The sequence below is a fragment of the Staurois parvus genome, unplaced genomic scaffold (assembly GCF_062004578.1).
Source record: "Staurois parvus isolate SC_StPar_1 unplaced genomic scaffold, SC_StPar_1.0 ptg000303l, whole genome shotgun sequence".
In the NCBI taxonomy this organism is placed as follows: Eukaryota; Metazoa; Chordata; class Amphibia; order Anura; family Ranidae; genus Staurois; species Staurois parvus.
This window is the reverse complement of record NW_028318099.1, coordinates 9,081,744-9,105,829: the sequence shown is the minus strand read 5'-3', so window position 1 is coordinate 9,105,829 and position 24,086 is coordinate 9,081,744. Positions and strand designations below refer to the sequence as shown.

The following is a 24,086-nucleotide window of genomic DNA, read 5'->3' as shown; positions in this document are numbered from 1 at the left end:
GTAGTCTTCTGGGACCTGTAACACGTACCAAAAGACTACAGGGAGGGAGGGAGGACACCTTCTGCTTCCGATCGCCTAGGCTATCGGACCGGACGTGGGAGCAGGTACCTGTCAAATTCGGGTACCCGCTCCCCAAAGGTGCCCATCCTTAATGGGGAGCGGGGGAGCAGTCCTTAAAGCGGAACTTCCTCTTTTGGGTGGAGCTCCACTTTAAGGACACTATTATTGGACATATTTTGATGTTTGGTATTGATTTTTTAGAATATATTTTATTTTTTCCATGATGAAATTGAACATATCATTTGTTTTATAAAATAAGTTTATGATATTTTATTTGCATTTAAGATCATATTTTTGGATTTTAATACGCTTTTTCACTTTTTTCTTCTTTTTTAATTAATATATATTTTCTTCTTTTCATGTTTTTATGATGGTTTTTTGTTATTATTGATTATTTGGTTAGAGTGCTACCTTTTTTCTATTTTTGTCACATTTTAAAATGCACCACAACACAGCAAGAAAATGTGGTACAGAAAGTAGTTTTTTTGGCAAATTAGCATCCATGTTATTCTATAAAATCCCACTAGGTGGCACAAGCTGCATGTTTTTCTACCTAGAAAAGTGCAAAGTTCTGCAGCACCAACATCTGGGTTACATTATGTTCTACTTCCTGCCTCCATTCAAAACAAACCATTCTACATCACATCCATGAACACAAGATTATTATGAAATGTCCTAAATTATTTGGATTACGAGAGCCATATGAATTGTTTTACTTGATGAAACAACCATCCCAGCGGTGAGCATAGGAATTACTTTAGACTGTATTTTCCATTACTAAACAGCAATTTACTGGTAATTCTGCCTACAAGGACAAAACTCCCAAATATTGAAAAATCTGTCTTAATTTATTCTAGCTTCAGATTTCCATCAACGACCTCTTTTGTGGTGAACTGACAATCTGCAAGCAACTTAGAGCTCTGCTATTAAAATTCCTGGTAGACTAGCAGTGCATTGTGTATTTCAGTCATGTCTGCACAGTGCTGAACCATTTCCAGCCAACCTTCTCTCAAATCTTTTTATCTTCCATCTTTTTTTTTTTCTACATGCTTATGAATTCACATCTCCTACATTGTATTCTATCCACTGTGAAGCCTGGTAGATAGGCTAGTCAAGTGTCTGGGGAAAACAGCAATATATCAGAAAGACACTTCACAAATTACGGTGAGATTAACACACTGTTTCATTAATTTTTATTTTGAGGAGACACTCTTTTTACAGCACTGTAGGCTCTTCTGAGAGCTATAGATGCCCAATTTAAAGGAAATCTTTAGTGCAGGCATACGATATAAAAATGCTGGTTGATAGGAGGATCCATACGTACCTCCAATTTGGGAGTCCAGCTCCATAGTATAATGCTGGAGTCCCCTGAAAAGCCTACATTTCTGGGTGTGAGGTGAATAGGCACAGTCCCTCCTGCTGCCTACAATTAAATGCCCGCTGGCAAACCAAGCCTGAGCTTTACCACATGGGAAGCATACTTATGCAGATGAAAATACAGACCTTTATGGTAGCTCTAGTAGCTCTGAAGAGCCAGGCTGTTCCAGGACACATATGATGCCAGCTAAAGCCTTAATACATATTATATGCTCACAGTACAGCTGTTAAAGGTAGCAATCATGCACTAGGATGGTGAACTGGTCTTTTGGACAGAAGATCCTGACAACGTGGGATAGCCCACAGAGCATCTGCTAGGAGTCTGATCATCTGCCTAGGCCAGGGGTCTCCAAACTCCAAAAAAGGGCCAGTTTATAGTCCTTGAGATTTAAGGGGAGGGCAGGATTGTGGTTAGTGGGAGTAGAAAATGGCCTGGTATAAGTAGGAGCAAACAATGCCCCATTGTTGGTGTTAGTGGGAGGAATAATGCCCCATTGTTGGTGTCAATTGGAGGAATTGTGTCCCATCATTGGTTTCATTGGGAGGAACTGTGTCCCATTGTAGGTGTCATTGGGAGGAATTGTGTCCCATAGTTAGTGTCAGTGGGAGGAATTGTGTCCCATAGTTAGTGTCAGTGGGAGGAATTGTGTCCCATTATCGATGTCATTGGGAGGAATTGTGTCCCATTGTAGGTGTCATTGGGAGGAATTGTGTCCCATTGTAGGTGTCAGTGGGAGAAATTGTGCCCCATAGTTAGTGTAAGTGGGAGGAATTGTGTCCCATTATCGATGTCATTGGGAGGAATTGTGTCCCATTGTAGGTGTCATTGGGAGGAATTGTGTCCCATTGTAGGTGTCAGTGGGAGAAATTGTGCCCCATAGTTTGTGTCAGTGAGAGGAATTGTGTCCCATTACTGGTGTCATTGGGAGGAATTGTGCCTCATCGTTGGTGCCACTGGGAATAATTGAGCCCCTTTGTTGGTGTCAGTTGGAGGAATTATGCCCCTTTGTTGGTGTCAGTGGATGGAATAGTGCCCAATGAAAGAAAGCAAAGGGCAGCAGTCTGAAGACCACTGGCCTAGGCCAATCTGGAGCTATGAGTATCACTGGAATGCCCTTCATCTCAGGGAAGGAGCGGCAAGGGGAAAAAAAAGCATAGCATCTAGTTGTACTGAATCCACAAAGCCACTGCTTCTGCCAGAGGATCTCTGTATCTGGAGACAAACAGCTTGTGTTTGAACCTGGAAACCTGGAGGTCTTGATCAAGCTTCCCTCACCTATGACACAGGTCCTTTAACACCTCTGGGTGTATTCTCCCAGATCCAGACACTGACAGCTGAGAGAGTTTGCCTGACAACTGTTCAGCCCTGGGATGTAGACAGCAGCCAAAACATGAATCTCTGCTCAATAGAGAATCCTTTCTCTTGTTGCAGCAAGACTTCTGGTTCCCCCTGATGACTGATGTACACTCCTGTGGCATCTGACTGGATCCTGTTCAGATGGCCCTCAAGTCAGGATGACCAGTGATATAGGGACAACCAAACGCTCAGAGCTCCAGAATGTCAACCAAGTCCCCTACAAAAACAGTGTCTAGGACTTTTCAACAGCCCATCATGCTGGCAACTGTTTGTAGCTTCCAAGAGATTTGGAAAAAGATTACCCCAACTCCAGAACTAAATTCCAGAAACCTTAGAAAAGACTAACATCAGCCCCAGGACCCTCATGTAGAAGGAAAAAGATGTTCAGTTTCTGGACTGAAGAGTCTAACCTGGGAGCAGAAACTCTGACGTTTCTTTTGGGAAAGAAAAACTCGGGCTTGAGTGTCTAGGATAAGACCAAGATATTTGGAAAAATGAGTCAGTCTAATGCTGACTTCTGAAGGTTCAGGATCCAACTGAGCCTTTTTCAAGGTCTGAACTATCCACATCATGTTGTCATCCAGAATCTGTGTTGACTGCTCCCTCAACAGGTTGTTTTAATATCCCAAATGTCCTGGTAGCATAGCAATCCCTGATATCCACAGAAGCCACAAGTCTTCATGATGCAGGAGGCTATGACAGACCTGGTGTATTCTAAGCAGATTTGTTGGCCCAAATAAAGACAAGTAGAACCTTCGAGATCCAAAATTGGCATATGTTCTCTTTGTTGGGGTGCAACAGTGCTAAAGGGACCTGTTACAGTGGGGCTGCTACCTGCATGTTTGCGGGTACAAAATGTTGTGCTACAAGGCAGGAACATCAGAGCTCATGGTACAAGGAAAAGCCTTGAATACTCACAAACCTGGTATGTAGAGGAGGTTTAGATGGTCATAGATTATAAGGTCACTCTAAGCAGACAGAAAAGACCAACTGAGAAAGATCCACATACCACTTGTGATAAGAAGGAGAGGTGGGAAAGTGTTACTGATAGCTTTACTATAGGTGAACGGAAAACACTATGAACGGAGGAAAGGCCGATGAATGAAAGTCCACCTCTGCCATTCATAGATCACGTTTCATTGATGGATGCTGTAGTACAGCCTCTTTGAATGGAGGAGGAGGGGCAGAAAGGGTGGAAATAGTGGGCACTCTTGACAAGTGCTTGTGACAGATCCCTTGGCTTTTATTAACCCTCATAGAACCATGAGATTATGGCTAGGGGGATAGAGGGGGATCAGAGGACTTTGGATTTCAACTAAAAGCAGCAGCCAGTGGTACAAGTAACACTTTGCATTGAATGTAAGTACTTCATCTTGTACTGATCAAAAAAAAAAAAAGTGTTTGAATAAACGAATGGCCTAAATTCAGCTGTCTATATAGTATTTCGCTGAAGACCGGTTCACACTATAGAAACACAGTCCAGGTGCGTTCCGGATGTGTTCCAGGGCGGTTTTTATGCATTCCAGTTAATTTTTACCCCTCTCTTTTTCTTCACCTTGAACAGGGACATGTGCGTTCCAGTGCATTTTTGCTGTGTTCCAGTACAGTTCTGTGCAGAAAAAATGCAGCATGTTCTACTTGTGTTCAATCAGCACATGCAGCCAATAGACTACAGCACTGGCGGAAGAGTCCTGCTGTCAGAATACAATAGGGCAGCAGGAAGGATTTCCCCATCCACTTCGAATGTGTGGATGGAACAATTCTTTTAGTTTTTTTTGATCAGCACATTGGCTGATCAAAAAATCTATGAATCTATGGTCAGTCTAACTCTCTAATCCTTAGATTAAAGAGTTATCCTTAGAAATACTTCCACTCCCCTATTTTACCTTTATTGAAATCGCAGTTTCTGGTATCCAGTATTTAAAAAAAAATAACCCCAGGGTATTCCGGCTCATCCCTGCAAAAAGTTAGGACGGATGGTACCTTTGATTTTTGTAAAAAGGATGATATCGCCACCTTCCATTATTCTCTGTTCCCCCATTGCCTCTCCAGCTGTGATCATGTTATCCCCACCTCTGATCACAGGGACAAGTGTGGAGTTGCTCAGGCTCTCCCTCTCCATCACAGCAGTGCTAAGATCACAGGGGAAGAGAAAGAAATCACTTCCTGTATGAGTAAGAGTGTGTTCCCATGACTCCACTGTCCTTCCCTCCCTTTCTGTGCAGGCATAGTAATAATGCATTGAATTTTGGGACATGAAGTTTCATATCAGGGCACTAAACTACATTGCCAGATAACTTAAGAGTCAGGAAAAGCAGCTTCAAAATATATATTTTTTTAAATTTAGCCCAAAAATGCAGGATAACACAACACGGAAAAGCTCGTTTTTATAACAAAAACAAATGTGCACAGAAGTATTGTCTTGTATTTTAGGCATACCAGGTGCCAAAATTAGTTTTTACGCTACAAAGGTGAACTAACCCCTTAAATGTGATCATACAGCCAAGCACAAGGATTGGACACAGAGAATAATTGCAGTAAAGAATTTCACAAACTGACCAGTTGTGTATGCTGCCCAAAAAACACTTGGTACGTGCAATACATAACACTGCAAACATTGTCTGACTTACCCGCGGCTTCACTGGACATAGTTTTTGACTTCTTTTGTGCTTCTTGCAGCGGCGGATAGGATCTGCCCTCTGCGGTTTCATCCCCTTGTATTGCGGTTAGATCATGCATACTGAAGCTTCGTAGGCGTTCTGTAATGGCCCCCTGGCTCTGGGCAAATATAGGGGTATGATTTAGAACACATTGGAAATATCTGTGTGTTTTCATTTGTATTTGGCAGAGGTAAAAAAAAAAACTAGAGACAAGGACAAAACCATTAAATATTTCCACTACACAGGCAGAGTGTTTCTATTTCATAGAACATTGTATTCCTGACACTTGGAAGGCATGGTAAACAAGTGGGAAGATGTGTTGTTATACTGAAGTCATGGAAATTAAAACTGAAATTCAGCTGCGTCTCCTTCCATCGCAGTGTTCCTAAGGCTCCATTCGCATCGCCATTTAACTATACTGCGAATCCCAGCAACAAGAATCTACTGAGTCCTGTGGCTGGGACTGACAGCTGTGTGTGGCCGCCGAGCCAATACAGTGCGATGATATAATGGGCTGTCGGCACCACAGCTCTTGAAGACTGATCACACAACCAGTGATTACCTGTAGTGATCGTGGATGGATGCACAGCGATCTGCACAATGCTGTCAATCCCAGACACAGCAACCAGTAGATTCTTCCCAATGGAATTTGCAGCTCAGTTAAAGGCCCACGTGAATGGAGTCTTACTAATGCAAACAACCACTGGTCACATGGTCACATAGGATGAGCACCTACTGTACATACCTTGTTTTACATACCTGATGTAGACCCTAAATAAAGGAAAACTTTGTTTTGATTGATCCATTCATGTTTACTTTGCTGATGCAACTTTCACATTTCATGTGCTTGCAGTGCTACACTTTGATTACTTTACTAAAGAGTAACTCCACTTTTGTTGAGAAAAAAAACATTCCCCTCTGGGCGATCTGTGTACATTGCAAGGATTTTAACAAACTTTGTTGCAGATTCCTACCTTTTGTTATTACTAAAAAACAAAGGTCATTTTTAGTAACATTCAATTACAGTATGGTTTGTGTTGTAATTGCATATGGTATATTTTTTTATAATTATTTGCTATTTTTTTCTATGAACGTGAAGTTACCCTTTAAAGCTGAACTCTAGCCAAGCAGCTAAAAAATACCGAAGAATTTGTATTTGTTATCATTTCTTAAATTCACATTGCTCTGTCACACAACACAGCACTGTCCGGTAGGGAAGATGATCTGATTTATCTCTGCTTAAGTTAAGTAACTCTTATCTTACAAATCCCTACCTTACTTATGATTGGACAGTTAAAGGAGAAGAATCATACTGATAAGCTCACCTGTCACTCTGCTCTCTTCTACTACCAGCATGTTGTTAGTACACGAATACTGCAGCACAACTCGTACTGCTTCTCCCTCTCCAAATGCTGGACAGAAGATGGAAGGAGGTTGATACCAGGTCAAATTCAGGTACTTACACGGTTTATAAAAAATGTCTTTTTTATCTATATGGAGTTTCAGCTTTCAGTCTCCAAGCAGACTCAATGGGGTGTTAAACCCAAAAACAAAAATGTGATATATTGTAACTTACCAATCATTAATGGCTACATTAGTTTTCTTTTTTAAGGTTTTTTTCCCACTGTTTTCACCTGGTGATTCTGCCAGTAACACATCTACTGTATGAGAGTGCCAACATTCTGGACGAAGGAGCACAGGGACACCTTTGGACAGCAGTATTGTCAGCCTTGGGGGAGGGGTGAGTTAGGTGTACTATCAGATTTAGATACACTAAAATTGAAGCCAAACTGCAGCTCACATGCAGTTCCAGCAAAAGTTGTATAAATTGTGATGGCAACATGGCATTATTACATCTGATGAATCTCAAAATTGGATGTAATTTATATATCATGAGTTCTCCAGCTCAGACTAGTTATTATTATCCTCATTCCAATTAATGCTCCCAGTGATAGGTAGCACTGGGTATGAAGCACAAACAAATTAAGCTAAATTATTCATTTGCATTCTTATCAGTTCTCAAACCACAGCACCATGCCACCCTACATTCAGTGACAGATGCAGATGGAACAAGAGGAAAATGCGGCAGGATCTATAATATATTTAAAGTGGCGCTACCGACCACAGGGAATAAGAATGTCTCACTTTTGCAAAACTATACAGAATATTTAACAACAAACTTTAAAAGAGCCTCGGAGGGCAGCTGTTTTGTTTTCCATTTATTGCCATGTTTACTAAGGGAATTATTCATCTAAAAGATGCCCCTTGGCAACTTGCACATACAGATCTGAATCCACAACTTTGAGAAGTAATGCAAACAGTGGCGTTTCTGCTGTGTGATCATTATTACCTTTTGTAATAAAAGTTGGCAGAGCTAGTCGTTTCCCAGAAACCACTAAAGGCATCACCTTTAGCATTATTCTTATTAACAACTTTTCTTTATTTGCCATCAAATTAAAGTGATTACACTGAGAATTCTTTGTTCTCTACTCAGTCAGACAGCATATCTGTCTTTGATTAAAGGACTATTGTTCTGTTCTACTCTCTACTATAAAGCCTTTGTCCTGTCGCTTTTTGTTTTTTTAATTTTGACAAGAACGCTACAAGCAAAGACGCCCCATGCTCAAGCCCTTCTATGTATAACACAAAATTAAGGACAAAATCAAGACAAATATAAAAGACAAAAATTAATACTTCATTGAATGTGTTTTTTCAATGCAAGTAGTTTAAAGTAATTCTAAAGGTAAAATGTTTATTTTTGAAAAATAATAAATATGTCATACTTACCTTACCATACTTACCAAGACCATTGCACAGAGCATCCCCGATCCTCCTCTTCTTGGGTCCCCCGTTGGCACTCCTAGCCCTGCTCTCTGCTTGCTCTGGGGAGACTCCTGAGCTGCGCTCTATGTCCATTGACAAATAGACAGCAGGTTGGTGCTGCCCCCCGCTCCCTCCTCACTGGCTGTGATTAACAGCAGCAGGAGCCAATGGCCCCTCCTGCTATCTCTGAGCCAATGAGGAAAGAGAGAGCCTTGTCTTTTGTGCACAATGCTGGATCGAGGTCGTGCTCAGATAAGTATAAAGGGGTGGGGGAATGGGAGGGAGCTAACAGTCTTTTGTGTCCTTTACCTTGTGAAGCCAGCAATACTCACCTTAATCCACCATCCAGGTCCCTTACTGCTGCCAGTTCCAGTATGGGGGACAACTAATCCACCACTGCAATGGCCCCCCTCAGACCACCATTCCCCTACTATCTTGCTGTAATGACTCTGGTCCTCTTCTCTGTCCTGGGAGGCCTACACTGGCGGTCATACAATAGGAAGTGTCCATGTCATGCAGAATAGGAGAGGACTGGAGGCATCAAATGAACACGGTTTAAAGTAAAAACAGGCATTTAGATATGGATTTTTTTTTTATTTGTGCAATTACATAGAGGGGCTTCAGGAAGGAAGTGGGGGAGAATTTTAGTACATATCTTTGGTCTTATATTAGCCTTATTTAATCTCCTGTACAGCAGAGCTCAGACTGGAAAAAAGAGAAGCAACACTATAGAGCCAACCAGTTGTGCAGCAGTGCTCATGTGCCAGCCAGATAGAAGAAGGCAGAGTGACAGAGAGATGAAATAATCCAGTTCGGTCACTGGGAGAGGGACAAAACCTGTAAATGTTATTGACCTGTAGTAGTGAAAAATCAGGCCTCCTGTCCTGCTGTGTCCTATGGCAGAGCTTTGTAAATCTCAAAACTGGATGGACAGATATACAAATCCTTTGGCACATAAAACATTTCCCATAAAAGTACTTTAAAACATTTACACAGTGAAAATACGTCATTGATACCACACTGCGCCCATTATTTAAAAAAAAATGTCATGGACCATCAATAAGTAAGCAGTAATTATTATACAACAGAAAAAGAGTCAAGCTGCTGAATGGAAAGCAGCTTAGTTATTTTTCAATCTTAGGCTCAGCCGTTATATATTCAATTAATTAAGCATTTGCGGGAGAGGTAGAAAACAACCGCCTGCTTCAGACATTTTCTGTCCAATTCCTGTAATTTACAAAGTGAGTCATTTTCTAATTGCAAGGTGACTTTGTTCTGCATTTTACACACTTCACTATAGTAGCACTTAAGGGAAATCCTGTATTATCATCAATCTGAGTAGTGCAAATGGGGTATTATTTTCATCTTCATAATTTATTGACTGTACATTATGATAAATCTACCTATAGATAGGTATTCTCTAACCGAATCAAGGATATATCCAGCTCTGATACGAGCCAAACAGCTGTGTCCCTCAGCTAGATTCAAGGTGCAAGTACCAGTGCTGTTACTGCCCCCCTTATTGCCTTGCCAATAAGGTACCACATTTAGCCATGGCCTTTAAAAGAAACTTCTTATAGAAATTAGGGGCTGTGACCGATTATCCCATTCTGGAAATGCTGGTTTCCTGGTTATAATCCTGATTCTCCAGCATCAATGAATCACTGATCTGAAACATTTATGCAGATCAGGTATTCAAAATTGCATTGACTGTCTCTGGTCAGTGAATTCAAAGGATGTCAGGCAAGCAGCGCTTTCAAAAGAAGGGCACACCACATGCCTGGCCCAAAATGTTTTTAATGTAACAACAGTGCTTAAATGCAGAAACCTTGTTGTGCATCAAAACTGTCCCTGCAGGTAAAATCTGCGCATTTTTCCATCCGTTATTCTGCATGTATGGTGTGAACGAGGCCTTACAGAGGGAGCCTAAGCCTCGGATCACACTAGTGTAGGTGGAAGCCACTGCAGGACCCTTACTTTGTCCCACAGCTGCAACAACCCAAGCACAAAACGCGGAGCCCACGGGTAGGTGCCATTAATCTTAATGACATGCACCCAGCTCAGGAAATTGCACCTGCACTGGGCTGCTATTTCTGCAAAGGTACAGGGACCTTTTCCCTGTGTCTTGCAAGGTACAGCAGCCCATTCAAATGAATGGGCTGCCATACCGTGGCCGGAAAAATGCACTAGTGTGAACAGAGGCTAAGTCTCTACTGTTCACAGAAGTTCTGTCACTTGGCAGCTGAATGACAGATGGTGTTATTTTAGTGCTAATTACTTAGTGGGGTTCAGGTTAGGAACCATTCACACTTGTGTTTGCAATTACCTGGGGAGACTCATCGGGGGTTCACTGCGATTTGCTGCGGGAGGGAAGTACCTGCAGCTGTTCAAGGCCATTTGCATGTAATCACTCATGCAGGTCCAGGGCCAAACGTTCAAAGGTAATCATTGCATGAGTGATTACATGCAAAGATTTACGAATAACTGTGGGCATTGTCAGACTCTCATTGCTTTTAAAAGGGCTTCCAACCGCAGCTAAGTCTCTGATGGGTAATAACAAATGGCATCATTCACAAGTGTGAATGAGGCCTTCATCTCATCTGGGGCAGAAGTCAATGCCGTATATAGAATATGAAACTTGAATCCAAGGGGGATCCTCATAAACACAGGAGCTGATTTTTAATCCTACGTTTGGGATTTTTTCTTAAAATCAGTACAAGGGATGATACTTATATTCAATAGGAAGTGTCCCTTCTGCTGGTGGCTGCTGTTGAAATCTAATGTCCCCCATAATATTCCAGTGCTGTGGGGGTTAATACAGCCACTGGACCTGTCATAAGCACTCATCACTAGTGTTGACTATTCACACCCTTTCCACACCTCTCCTTCACTTAAAAAAGCTGTACAATAGCTTCTAGCAATAACAGTCAATTTATGAATGGAGGAGGGAGACCATTCATTTACCAGCCCTCCATTCATATAGAGCTTTTTATTGCTGGAAGATATAGTACAGCTTCTATGAATGGAGGAGGGGGTGGAAAGGGCAGTTACAGTCGGTACTCTTGGCAAGTGTATTAACCCCTGCACCAGTATTCATCCGGTGCTGAGGGGTTGGAGTGCAGGATTGAAGATTTCAACTAAGAGAGCAGCCACCAGCACAAGGGACACTTCTCAATGAATGTAACTACCACCCCTTGTGCTGATTTAAAAAAAATAATAAACTTAAGTTTTAAGTATAAAGCAGGCCAAAGAAATCCTTAGCTACAGCACAGACGTTACCGCAGAAAAGTTTTAGACCAAGTCATGCTTACTTCGTTCTGCACTCCTGTGACCTGTTTAATTCCTACTGTCGGTTGATGTCACTCAGCAGATCCAGACAGAGGAAAGATCCTAACTGTAAAGACTAGCAACTGGCCTAGTTCCCTCTCCTGTTCTGGAGGAGCACGGCAGAGACAGAGACTGGCAGTCACTGCTCTCTGCTTAGAACGTAGGGAAGAACTGAGTGATCAGTGGTTTTTGATCGCTCAGTTCTAAGTGCAGAGGTGGCAGGGGACAGTTGCAGCATCAGATTGATTCCACCTAGGTTTTTTTTTTTTTTTTAAACTTCTCTTTTAATAAGCAGGTAAGGGGCAGAGTTCATTAGCTGACAAATCCCACATGCAAAAGTAATATTACACTGCACTTTAGCTTTGTATAAAGGGAGATTTTCCAAACTTTAAAGACAAAATCTATATATATTTTTCTGAACCACAAGAGAACATTTATTGGTGCACATAGTACTCCATTTCACTGGAGGTTTGCAAACGCATCAAGCAAACAGGTGACCAAGCAAATGACATTGCGAAGAATTGTAAACATTGATTAGCTGCAATCCTTTTTTTAATGGTCAACTTGACTTACCCAAAGTACAAAATGTAACAGCCAAGAGAACTTTGGCCTTTAATGGGTTAAGCAATGTATATTGATTCATTAGTTTATTTAATAGAGGTGTCAAAAAGTAAGTACCTCTAACTATAGAAACCCATGTGTAAAGAGAGCCCAGCACAAAGGCTTTATGTCACTGCTATTTTTAGTAAGCTGTCTCGAGAATGATAAGTATGTTCAGTATGACTAGGACGTTTCATGCTTGCAGTTGTAGGCTATTTACCTTCACTTGGTTGAAGGAGAACAGTAGACAGATTGCTGTATTCCTAAGTGTGACAATACTAGCCAAGGATAGCAAAATGGAAAGAAAGAGAGAGAAAAAAGTCAAGAAGGGCTCCTTTCCGACATGAACGACAGAACTGAGAAACCACTTTTACGTCCTCATATTCTCAGGCAATGTTTCCCACTTGCTTGTGAGCTTGATTACCTGTCAATGCTTATTTGGTGCCTGTCTACCATAAACTACGACCTTTAAATAGCACAGAACCCTGTAAGACATGCCAATAGTTCTGGGCATAGACTGGCCATTTGAAACTAAAACATTGTTTGATGGATGCTTTCATGTACAAATGCACACCAAGTGATTATGTAAACTCTAGATTCCAGTAGTAAGATCCATTAGCTGAATTCCCTAGACCACCTAAAGTACTGCATTGTGTCACTCAGCTAAAAGACAGTAAAGTCAATGGGGGATACAATCCAGGAAAACCAGCCAATGGATTTCATTGCTGGATTTCCAGAGATGCGCCAGCCAGTGGTCTGTGCATTTACAAGACTACATTTCTGGAGAAAAAAAAGAAATGCAAGTTTTGGCTTGACTTACTCTGACCTGGAGTGACATTCAAAATTAACAAATAGTGGGTGAAGTTCCCTAAATTTAAACTATTAAAAAATAAACATTTAGAGAATATGTATTGTATATATTCTGTTCAGTAGTTTTAAAATACAGCTAAGGGCTCCTGTATGGTTGTCTAAACAAGTACCAAATCCAGTTATTAGATGATGTGCAAGACTTATAAAGTATTCAAAACACTTCCTTTACCTTTCCTGATTGAGCCATATCCTTTTTTTCATTTGTGTCTCACATGCTCCCCCTCCCAGGCGCTGACGCTCACAGTGGGAGAGCCTCAGCAGCAAAGGTAGCGCTGTTGATCAAGAAAGCAGTGGGCAGGACTAGGTGTGACCAGGTTTTGATTGACAAGCTACAAGCTTGTCAATCAGCAGTGACCATGCTAATAGCCCTACCCCCTGCAACATTGTTTCATCTTACTGTAGTGTCAACTCTGATCTGAATTCAGGAGCCCTGCAGCATTGTTACCATAACATCACAGGAAACTGCATTCACTGGCAGGCTCAATGGGTATTTGAGGGATTTTGCAGGGTGGCAAAGAGATAACTATAAGTGTATTTGCACTTACAATTAAGTGTAGTAGCTCATATTCATTTCATGGGAGGTCATAGTTCTACTTAACCACTTTATGTACATGGGCCGGATGGGAGCAGTGCAGGAGCGGGTGGCCGTTTATAAACATCCTTCCGCATTCCCTGCCTGTGCGTGCTCCCTGGGAACCGCGCTGCACGGGACCTCTGTGTGCGGTCCTGATCATGTGATCTCTGATTGACCAATCAGTGATCACATAAATAGTAGTAAGCAAGATGTCATTTCTGACATGACTGCTTACTACATGTGAAATCTGTGAATGATCAAAGAGGTCACATTGTACAAGGCTATTCACAACAGCCTTGTACCATGTGACAAGCTGTGACCAATCACAGCTCTCACAGTATTTATCAATGGCTACAAGAATGCAGCTAGAGAGAAGGAGAAATTAGTGCTTTTACAGCCTTTATGGGTGTAAAAGCAATCAGTGTAAAAAAAAAAAAAAAAAATCTTCATCACCCCCCACAAGTAGTGTCACTGCTGTGACATTATGTTAAAATAAAAAAATAAATAATAATATTAAAAAAATGTAAAAAAATTTTTTTGAAGAATTATAATTTTTGATTAGAAATTAATTTGGGTTGTTTTTTTTTTACAAAATTATTAAATTACAAAGATTATTTACAAAATTTTATAAGAAAAACACTTTTTTTTCAAAATGTTTGAATATATCATTTCTATAGCAAAAAAATTAAAATCCCAGTGGTGAATACATACCACCAAAATAAAGTTTTATCTGTCTCAAAAAAATGCTAAAAAATTCATATGGGTACAGCGTTGCATGACCGCGCAATTGTCATTCAAAGTGTGATAGCGCTGAAAGCTGAAAATTGCCCTGGACAGGAAGGGGGTGAAAGTGTCCGGACTTGAAGTGGTTAAATGATAGGTTCACTTACTAAAAAAAGAAATAATAAATGCACATTTTTTGCAGGTAAAAAAAATGTGCATTTACTATTTTTTTTTGTAGGAGCCTGGAAAGCATTGCACCTGCGATCTTCAGATCATGGGCGCCATGTGGGACTCTTACAGATTGTTAGTGTAAGATGCCTGCCCGTACATCGTACAACCGCTTAACAGTGCTCTGGTAGTTCATTGAGAACTTCAAGAGGCAAAGGCTGCCAGTAGTTGTAGTTTCCCATTCACATTGACTCCGTCCGGGCTGGCTCTTTTTTTTTTTAAATTGTGACAGCAAGTGGGGGGAGAAGATCCCCGCTCACTGTCAAACCGAGGCGGTTGGAGGGGTGCGGGGTCAATGCTACAGCAACATGCTACTCCCTGAATATGGGTGCAACATGTAACATGTTATGACAGGTGACCTTATCATTTAAAGGAAATCTGTACTGAGAAAAATTGAAGCTACAACAGCCGACCCCTTATTCTAAAATATTAGTTACCTGGTTTCATGCTGATTCAATGGCTTTAGTATTTTCTAAGTACCTGACCTAGAACAAGTATGCAGATAAGGAGCTCTGACTACATTCTGATTTTAATGATTTGTTTGCTTGTTCCACGTCAGGGGCTCAAATTATAGATGCCAGAGACAGTCAGGCAACTAGCATTTTTAGGAGGAGGTCTAGCATTCTTAGAAGGAAAAATTGTAATATGTGCTACCAAGTAATAAAATAGAGCTTTTACCTTCACAGCAGCAGTCACAGCAGCATTAGCAGCTAGATTCAAGCCTTGCTTGCCAAAGTTCACCATGGTTTCATAGCCCTTTTCTTTGGCCTGTACGATGTATTCATCAATTTCCTGTGCAGGGAACAGAGAGCAGCTGCTGGTACTCGTGCAATTATTAAAATATATGACTCTAGCTACAACATCAAGCAAGAAGCGGCAAACCTTTACCCGCACACAGATGCCACCAGGTTTCTCACTCTTTATTCAGCTGAGAAATCTCTACATGTATAAAATCATTTTTCTAAGGAAGTTAAATGCTCCAAGGCATTTAACTTGTTTTAGCTCAAAATGGATCTTCACGCTTTTTACTTCATTGGCCGACATCATATGCTATTAGGAATGACTTCAATATTCTATACTTGACCTTCTTGTGAAATACAGATTACATTCGCACAAGCAAAATTAGTAACAAGATTTGACATGAAATGACAATGTGTGTTAAAGCGGAAGTAAACCCATTGATTTAACCATTTCCAAAAAAAGTTACATTTAAGGCCTGCCATGAATGACAGCTGTCACATTTGCATATTTCCTCAACCGAACTGTGAAGCCATCCAATGGCTGGTGTCATAACTGATCACATGTGCAGCATCATGGCAACTGCAGATGAAACAGAGACTAAGATGGCAGCCTCCTTGACTGTAAAGTATTGGAGGGTTTAGTTCTGCTTTAATAAAGAAAAAATAACTCAATAAGGTGATGCAAAAAATAATGGTTTGGATAAAGTAAGGGGGGCCACAGACATGTGATGACGATCAGGCAAAGCTGCTCTTCAAAACCGGGCACACATACATGACAGCTTAGCTTGGGCAAATGCCATAGTTGTGGCTACAAAGATGCGGGGGGAAGCTGGGAGAGGAACAACAACTAGATAGCTAACCTGTCCAGTGAATACTTTTTTCTGGGAAATATAATGTGCAGCTTTCACAGGCTTGACAGGCTTGAGGACACCAGGTTTATAGATAACTTAGAAAAAAAAATGAATGTTGTATGTAATTATTCTTACCGCAGTGGCATCTGTATCTAGATCCAAAAACATCAAACCTGGGCTCTCAGCACTGAAAATGGTTTCTGCATACTTCTGGTCCTTGGACATAGTTTGAAGAGCAGTACTTGTGCCTCAGAGACTTCTACAAAGGGAGTACTTCGACTCAAACAATGTGCCAAGAGTTTTGAATGCTTTCAATCTAAAGACAGATGCAAAGAGCAAATCTGGCCATATGCTTTTTTTTCTTTCAGCCAACATATTTCTCTATCCAAACACAAACAAAATGGATGGAGAAATCCCCCCCCCCCCCACCAGGATATTGTATTCTGACAGCGGCAACCGCTGCTGTTATATATGAGATTGACCAGTGGCTACAGCTGATTGAGTGCAGCACTGATCAAGGACATTTTTCCAACAGTCCCTTTGACAGAAGTCAATCAAAGGATAAAAACTTTTAACTTACAAAAAAATGGTAACACTATACGAAAGTAACAAAATTAGTAATACCTAAACGCTTATGTGTGTTATTCTATAAAATGAAATAGGCAAAATTAATATGACACGGAAACATACTGGGGTTGATTTACTAAAACTGGAGAGTGCAAAATCAATTAAGTTAGAGAAAAGGTTCTGGAGAGTGCAAAATCAATGAAGTTAGAGAAAAGGTTCTGGAGAGTGCAAAATCAATGAAATTAGAGAAAAGGTTCTAGAGAGTGCAAAATCAATGTAGTTAGAGAAAAGGTTCTGGAGAGTGCAAAATCAATGAAGTTAGAGAAAAGGTTCTGGAGAGTGCAAAATCAATGTAGTTAGAGAAAAGGTTCTGGAGAGTGCAAAATCAATGAAATTAGAGAAAAGGTTCTAGAGAGTGCAAAATCAATGAAGTTAGAGAAAAGGTTCTGGAGAGTGCAAAATCAATGAAGTTAGAGAAAAGGTTCTGGAGAGTGCAAAATCAATGAAGTTAGAGAAAAGGTTCTGGAGAGTGCAAAATCAATGAAGTTAGAGAAAAGGTTCTGGAGAGTGCAAAATCAATGAAGTTAGAGAAAAGGTTCTACTGTTAGAGCGGTAAGGATGTGGAACTCCCTTCCACAAGAATAAACCCTGTTACAATAAATTTAGTTGTGATTGATGGCTATGGGATAACTTTTTGCTTCAAACTACATAAGGACTGCACTTTATCCTACTGGCATTTTTTCAGTAGGGATAAGATAATTGTACAAACGCGTATCACCCATAGCAACCACTGCGCCTACAGAAACTCATTGCAGTGCTAAATTTCATTCTTCTTTTCTGTTACCTTCATGTAACTTCTATGCACTATGCCACATTATGACGCATTGAATTAAAATGATGTCTGCATCCTGTTACCACAGTTCACACCAACAAAGTGCAATGGTGTGAACAGACCCTATAGAAAGAAAGGCTTTTTTCCTTGTCTTTACATTGAGGCTGTGTAAGGCAATTCTACCCAACAGAACTGGTTGGAATCATCCCTAACTGGTTGTGACGTACTGAAACAATGCTATACTTTGGTAATAAACATAATGAGGAGGGGAGTAGGGGACACTGTTCATGGCCCTTCAAATACTGAACGATGTAGTATATGTCTCTAGTTTAATGTTTAATGCTCCTATCTAACCTCCTGAAATTTACCATATACAAAGCAGGTTGAGCTGATTATCATGGAAGGTGAAGCTTAGCCTTGTGGTCACATTAAGTTTTATGAAAGCAGTAGTGCGGGAAAGTAGCGAAATAAAGTGTCTGCATGTGAACACACTTACCTTGTACAGTGTTATGGGATGTCCTTGTTATGTATATCATGACCAGCTCCTGCAGTTAACAGCTTGAGCCAACCCCTGCATCACTTTCCCTAATGGTTTATAGCTATTGTGGGTAGCCTGATGGGCCAATAGCGTGATGGGATGGGGCAGGTCTGAGCTCTTGGTCAGAGGAGATGGTCAAGCTTTGCATGACAAGAGCACCCTGGGATTAGGGGGGCACATGGTGCAGGAGTTCAATACTCTACATTTCAGCTATATTTTATTTTTTTTGAAAACTACAGGTGCACACCAATAAGGAACTAACAGTCTTTCTAAAAATTGTACACCTTCAATAACTTACCCTTTCTTTTGAAGAAAGCAGAGGGTGCAAAAACTTCCTATACAACAAGCTGGCCCCTCTAGTATAAGGGGATAATAACCATATAACAAAAGCAATCTTCAGCTCATAATACAAAGGGAACCTATAAAAAAAAAGAACAGAAAGCGTAATATAGCGCATGTATTCCCATATAATGTACAACAGCTCCATAAACCAAACAGAAAATAAAACATACACATGGTGAGAAATAAAAAGTGCCCATGATTGATATAAAGACTAAATCTGTGATTATCTGCAGCACTGTTCAGTGTCTGGTTCTAGAACTAGCAAGTAGCACAGGGTCAACTGAGGATAGGGAGACAAGAAAAAAAGAGCAATAAAAAGAGAAGCTGTAAAAGTGAACTGTATTATATATGTGTGCGATTTGATGGGTTTGTTAGAGGCACAGCACTATATATTTATATGTAGCATGCCTGGTGACCCCATCTGCCTATTTCAATAAAGACATACCGTACTCCCATACTTTCATAGTTGGTTAGGTTGAATAAAGCCACCAGTCCATCCAGTTCAACCTGTGTAGGTGTGTGTATATCTATGTATCTACCACTTCCTATATCCTTGTGTATTGTAACCACCAATTGTGAAAGAGAGTTCCACATTCTTACTGCTCTAACAGTAAAGAACCCCTTTAAAGTTCCTAATCTCTACACTTTTACATATGTGCAACAGGTGGCACACACATAGTGAGTGTGTGTATATACATTTACATACACGCACACATACATACAAAGTTGTTCTCATTAGTTTACAAACTGTGTAAAATGTTTCCAATTTGTGCTGTACCAATGCTACAAAACAGCCTACTTACAGTATCCCAAACAGCACCTTGAGAAGACTCAAAATTTCTGAAACAAAATTATTTGTAATGAAACCAAAATTGAACTGTACGGTCATAGCCATAAACAATATGTGAGAAGTCAACACGTTCTGTGAAGAGAAATATAATATCTCTATCATGAAGCATGGAGGGGCATCACTTCAGTTTTGGAAGGTGGGGGAGGGGGTGGAGGGTAAGCTATAGAAAGCTATAGCAGCACAGGGGATTTAGACAAAAGGAATGGTAAGAGATGAATGCAACCTACTATAAGAAAATACCTGAGGAAAAATGTACATTCATCAGCCAGGACGTTGTACATGGGATGCATTTGGACTAGTCAATATTAGAATGATCAGGCCAAATCAACCCTTCAGTAAGTGTAGCAAGAAAAGTGAGGGTTTTGGTGTGACTATCGTGATTTCCTCACCTCAACATCATTGACCAACTTTGGAGAGATCTCAAACATGCAGTTCATGCTAGACAATCAAAGAATTTACACAACCTGAAGGATCTTTGCCAAAAAGAACGGGCAGCTTTACCACATGAGAAAATAAAGGGACTTATTCATATCTATCACAAAAGACTACAAGCCATCATTATTGCTAAACTGGGTAATACATTATATTAATAACTAAGAGCAGGCAAACCTTTGAACAGGACTGATATTTTGTTGCCCCTAATAGCTTTATTTGAATAACATTAAAAATAAAAAATATGCCTGTTTGATCACTCATGTTTTCTTAAAAAATGGTTCACATTTTACAAATTCTGCCAGGAATATGTAAACCTATGAGCACAAAATGTATACACACACTGGGGGAGATTTACTAAAACTGGAGCATGCAAAATATGTGCATAGAAACCAATCAGCTTCCAGGTTTTATTGTCAAAGCTTAATGTAACAAGCTGAAGTTAGAAGCAGATTGGCTACCATGCACAATGTATAGCATTTTTCTATCTAGTGTACACTGCCTTCAGCACATACACAATGTATACCCCAGCTCATTCTTAGCACAAGTAACATGCTTGGAGTGCAGTCAGGTACTGGGGATGATGCAACTCCTGTGCACATGGGCATGCAGTTACATCTTCAATGGCAGACACAGAATACATCGGACCCAGTAGCCAGCAGTAGTGATGGAGTCATGAGGGGGACCGTGGACACTGCATCGCAGGAGGAGGGCACACTAGAAGGTAAATGGCCCCAATGTAAAAGTGTGCTGTACACGTTATGGCAATAGCCCGTCTACCCACCATAAACTGGTTAACTTCCACTTTAAGTCAAGATCAATGCACCCTGTAACATCAAAATCTGATAATCCCCCTATGGACTTAGGAAATCAGCTTGAGCACATTGAGGGTTTTATTTACTAAAAGTGGAGAGTGCAAAATCTGGTGCAGCTGATTAAACTTTGAAAGAAAAACTGGAAGCTGATTGGTTTCTACGCAGAGCTGCACCAGATTTATCACTCTCTAGTTTTAGATCAACCCCTTAGTATTTATATAGTACCAACAATTTATGCAGCGCTTTAAATCTTGCCCATGCCCTCAAAAAGCCTACAATCTAAGGTTCCTACCTTACATGCATACATACAAATACTAGGGCCAATTTAGACAGGAGCCAAATAACCTACAAGCATGTGTTTGGGTTATGGGAAGAAGCCATAGTACCTGGAGGAAACCCACACAAGCACAGGAAGAACATGCAAACTCCATGCAAGTCGTGTCCTGCTTGGAACTTTAGCCAAGGACCCCAGTGCCACAAGGCAGGCGTGCCAACCACTAAGCCACTGTGGTTTCAGCAAATGATAGCAGTTGTGGTCATAAGATAGTTCTGCATAGTGCTGTAACTGCACTATGCAGTTAGTGAACTGATACTGATCACATCACTGATGTAATGCACGTGCAAGGGATTAAAGGTATGGAATCCTGCAGTTGAATGGGTCACGTTTAGCACGTTGTAGTGCCCGCCAAACACAATGGGGAGATAATTTTTGCTGTGCCATGTATACGCTCCTGTCTGCTGCAGTTGGGAGGCAGTAAAACTGTGCCTCAACCACATGTTTTTACATCCACCTAACTGCAAGTGTAAATGAGGTCTTAAACAGCCATGCAATTATCTGTCACAAGGCAGTCTAATGATTTAGACTGATATCGAAGCCAGTCCATGCTTAGAGGTAACACTTGCATATGAAGAGGTCAGATATGTGTGTGTGGTTGATGTAACTGATAGCTATGGGGTGTCTCAACAGGAAAAGAGGTATGGTGTATGAGGTCCTGATTAAACTAGAGTCTCAAAGCACAGATGACTGTAAAAAGAGGGGAGAAAAGAGAGCATGAAAAGCTCTAAGAACAAGAGGAGGGGGCAGGGGGTTAGTGAAGTTGCAGGTGCTGTTTTAAAATTCCACTGAGAAAGAAGAGCTGCTGTCTGCATTGTATAATTATACAGTTTCTACTCTAACCCGGGGGTCCCAGGGGCTACATATTATAGCAAAGGCACGCAAGTTACACATACGGTAAGAGTTTATTTTCACAGTTTCTGTATTTCTGAAAATAGTCACTCTGATCTCCTGAACATCTTTAGATGCATGCAATATTTTAGCGTTTGCACACAAAAACCTTCCTGTACTTTCAAATGTCAATTAACAGTTCTGTGTAAACTTTCCTACAGACATTAATGATCTAGCCACCAGATCGCTCATGGTACAATAGTCAGGTTATTGATCTTTTTTGTGCGCTGTACGACCATTTGTATTCTCATTGGGTGAACATATTTGTTACCTTGGACAGAGAAGTGCACATTTCCAGCTATGACTATAAACAGCCAGGTCAACTGAACATTCTCTAATGACTGTCAGACCTTAAAGTGGCCGTAAAGGCTCAAAAAACAAGGTAAAAGCGAGCGCTATAAGTCAGAAGAGCAGCAAATGCACCAAAGGATACCAAAAAACCTTTCAGAACATAAATATATATATAGGGTGCGGCGCTCCAGCAATAATCAATGTATCAAAAGGTATAGATGAGAATAATATAAAATACATAAAGTGACTTGTGACAAGGTGCCAACATATAAAGTGACTTTAGTGATATCATGTATTCCGTCACAGCAAAAGTGACTCGCGGTGAACAATAATAATGGAATGAATAGTCCTAATGTGAATATGAGAGATCAGGATATCTCCAGCGATAGGTTCTCCGATCAAACCAAATATTGAGGTGACCGGTATATATGATAAGGCTGTGCACTCACCAGATGCACAGTTGCTCTGCGCATGTAGAGACAATGCTCATGTAGGGCACACTCCAGGCTCCCGTTATCAATCTGGTCTGGTCAGGAGGACATATTGCTGATGTTTGTTAATGGACGGCATCAACATCAATCTCTTGCCTGCTCCAGCTATCTAGCAGAAGAGCCTTATTGAGGAGGAAGTGAGGCCACTTTACCAGCTGAGGAGACCAGTGAGGGGAGTACCTGACCAGACCAGATTAATAACAGGAGCCTGGAGTGTTCCCTACATGAGCATTGTCTCTACATTGGACTATTCATTCCATTATTATTGTTCACCGCGAGTCACTTTTGCTGTGACGGAATACATGATATCACTAAAGTCACTTTATATGTTGGCACCTTGTCACAAGTCACTTTATGTATTTTATGTATTTTATATTATTCTCATCTATACCTTTTGATACATTGATTATTGCTGCAGCACCCCACCCTATATATATTTATGTTCTGAAAGGCTGTAAAGGCTGAAGGTTTATAGAATGCATGAAGGTAAAAAACCTTCTGTGTGCTGCTCCCCCCTCAGCCCCCCTAATACTCACCCAAGCCCCCTATCGATCCAGCAATGTGCATGGGAGCCTCAACTGTCCCGGGTCTCTCTTTCCTCAATGGCTGAGACACAGCAGTGAGAGCCATTGGCTCCCACTGCTGTCAATCACAGCCAGTGAGAGAGCGAGGGGCAGGGCTGAGCCACAGCTCTATGTGTCTTAGGGACGCATAGAGTGGGGCTTGAAATTGAGCACACACCAGTGACCCCATAGCAAGTGGCTTGCTATTGGGGGCACTGGTCAAGCGGGAGAAGTCAAGAGCGCCAACTGTGGACCTGAGAAGAAGAGGATTGGGGCTGCTTTGTGCAAAACCATTGCACAGAGCAGGTAAGTATGACGTTATTTAAAAAAAAAAAAAGCGGAACCTTTATTATTACTTTAAAAATAACCTACTGGCAAGTTTGTCTTCATATTCAAAGCTGGAATGACTCCTAATATGAACTCCTAAACCAGATAACTTAAAGCAGATTTAAACCTTCCTCTCCTTTACAACCAAGGACACTGTCATCTTAGCCTCTTTTTTTATCTGCTTTTGCCATGGTGCTACATATGTGATCAGGTAAGACACCAGCCACTTGACGGTTTGGCAGTTCAGCTGAAAGCACAAGCACTTGTGACAATTATCATTCATGGCAAACCTTTGGGAAACAGTTAAATTGTTGTGTTTAGTTCTGCTTTAAAGTGGAACTAAACCCTCCTATCCTTTTCAGCCAATGAAGCTGCCATCTTAGCCTCTGTTTGATCTGAAACTGCCATGGTACTGCACATGTGATCAGTTATGACACCAGCTATTTGATGGTTTGACAATTTGGTTGAGGACACGAGCAAAAGTGACTGTTTGCATTCCTGGCATGCCGCGAATATAACCGTTTTTTGAAACCGTTAAGCCAATAGATTTAGTTACAATTTAAAATTAAATTAAACCCTCCTATCGTTTACAACCAAGGAAACTGCTATGTTAGCCTCTGTTT

At 40.9% G+C, this 24,086-nt stretch overlaps 1 protein-coding gene across 1 annotated transcript in view; it reads right to left on the bottom strand.

Moving 5' to 3' along the window:
* Window positions 1–24,086, bottom strand: part of REEP3 (receptor accessory protein 3) — a 165,004-nt gene that overhangs the window by 23,143 nt on the left and 117,775 nt on the right. The window contains exons 4-6 of the mRNA XM_089683214.1: window positions 18,426–18,546; window positions 15,278–15,391; window positions 5,425–5,572 (exon numbers count right to left, since the gene is read on the bottom strand). Of these exons, the coding sequence (XP_089539340.1) occupies window positions 5,425–5,572; window positions 15,278–15,391; window positions 18,426–18,546 (383 nt within the window). The remainder of the gene's footprint in view (window positions 1–5,424; window positions 5,573–15,277; window positions 15,392–18,425; window positions 18,547–24,086) is intronic.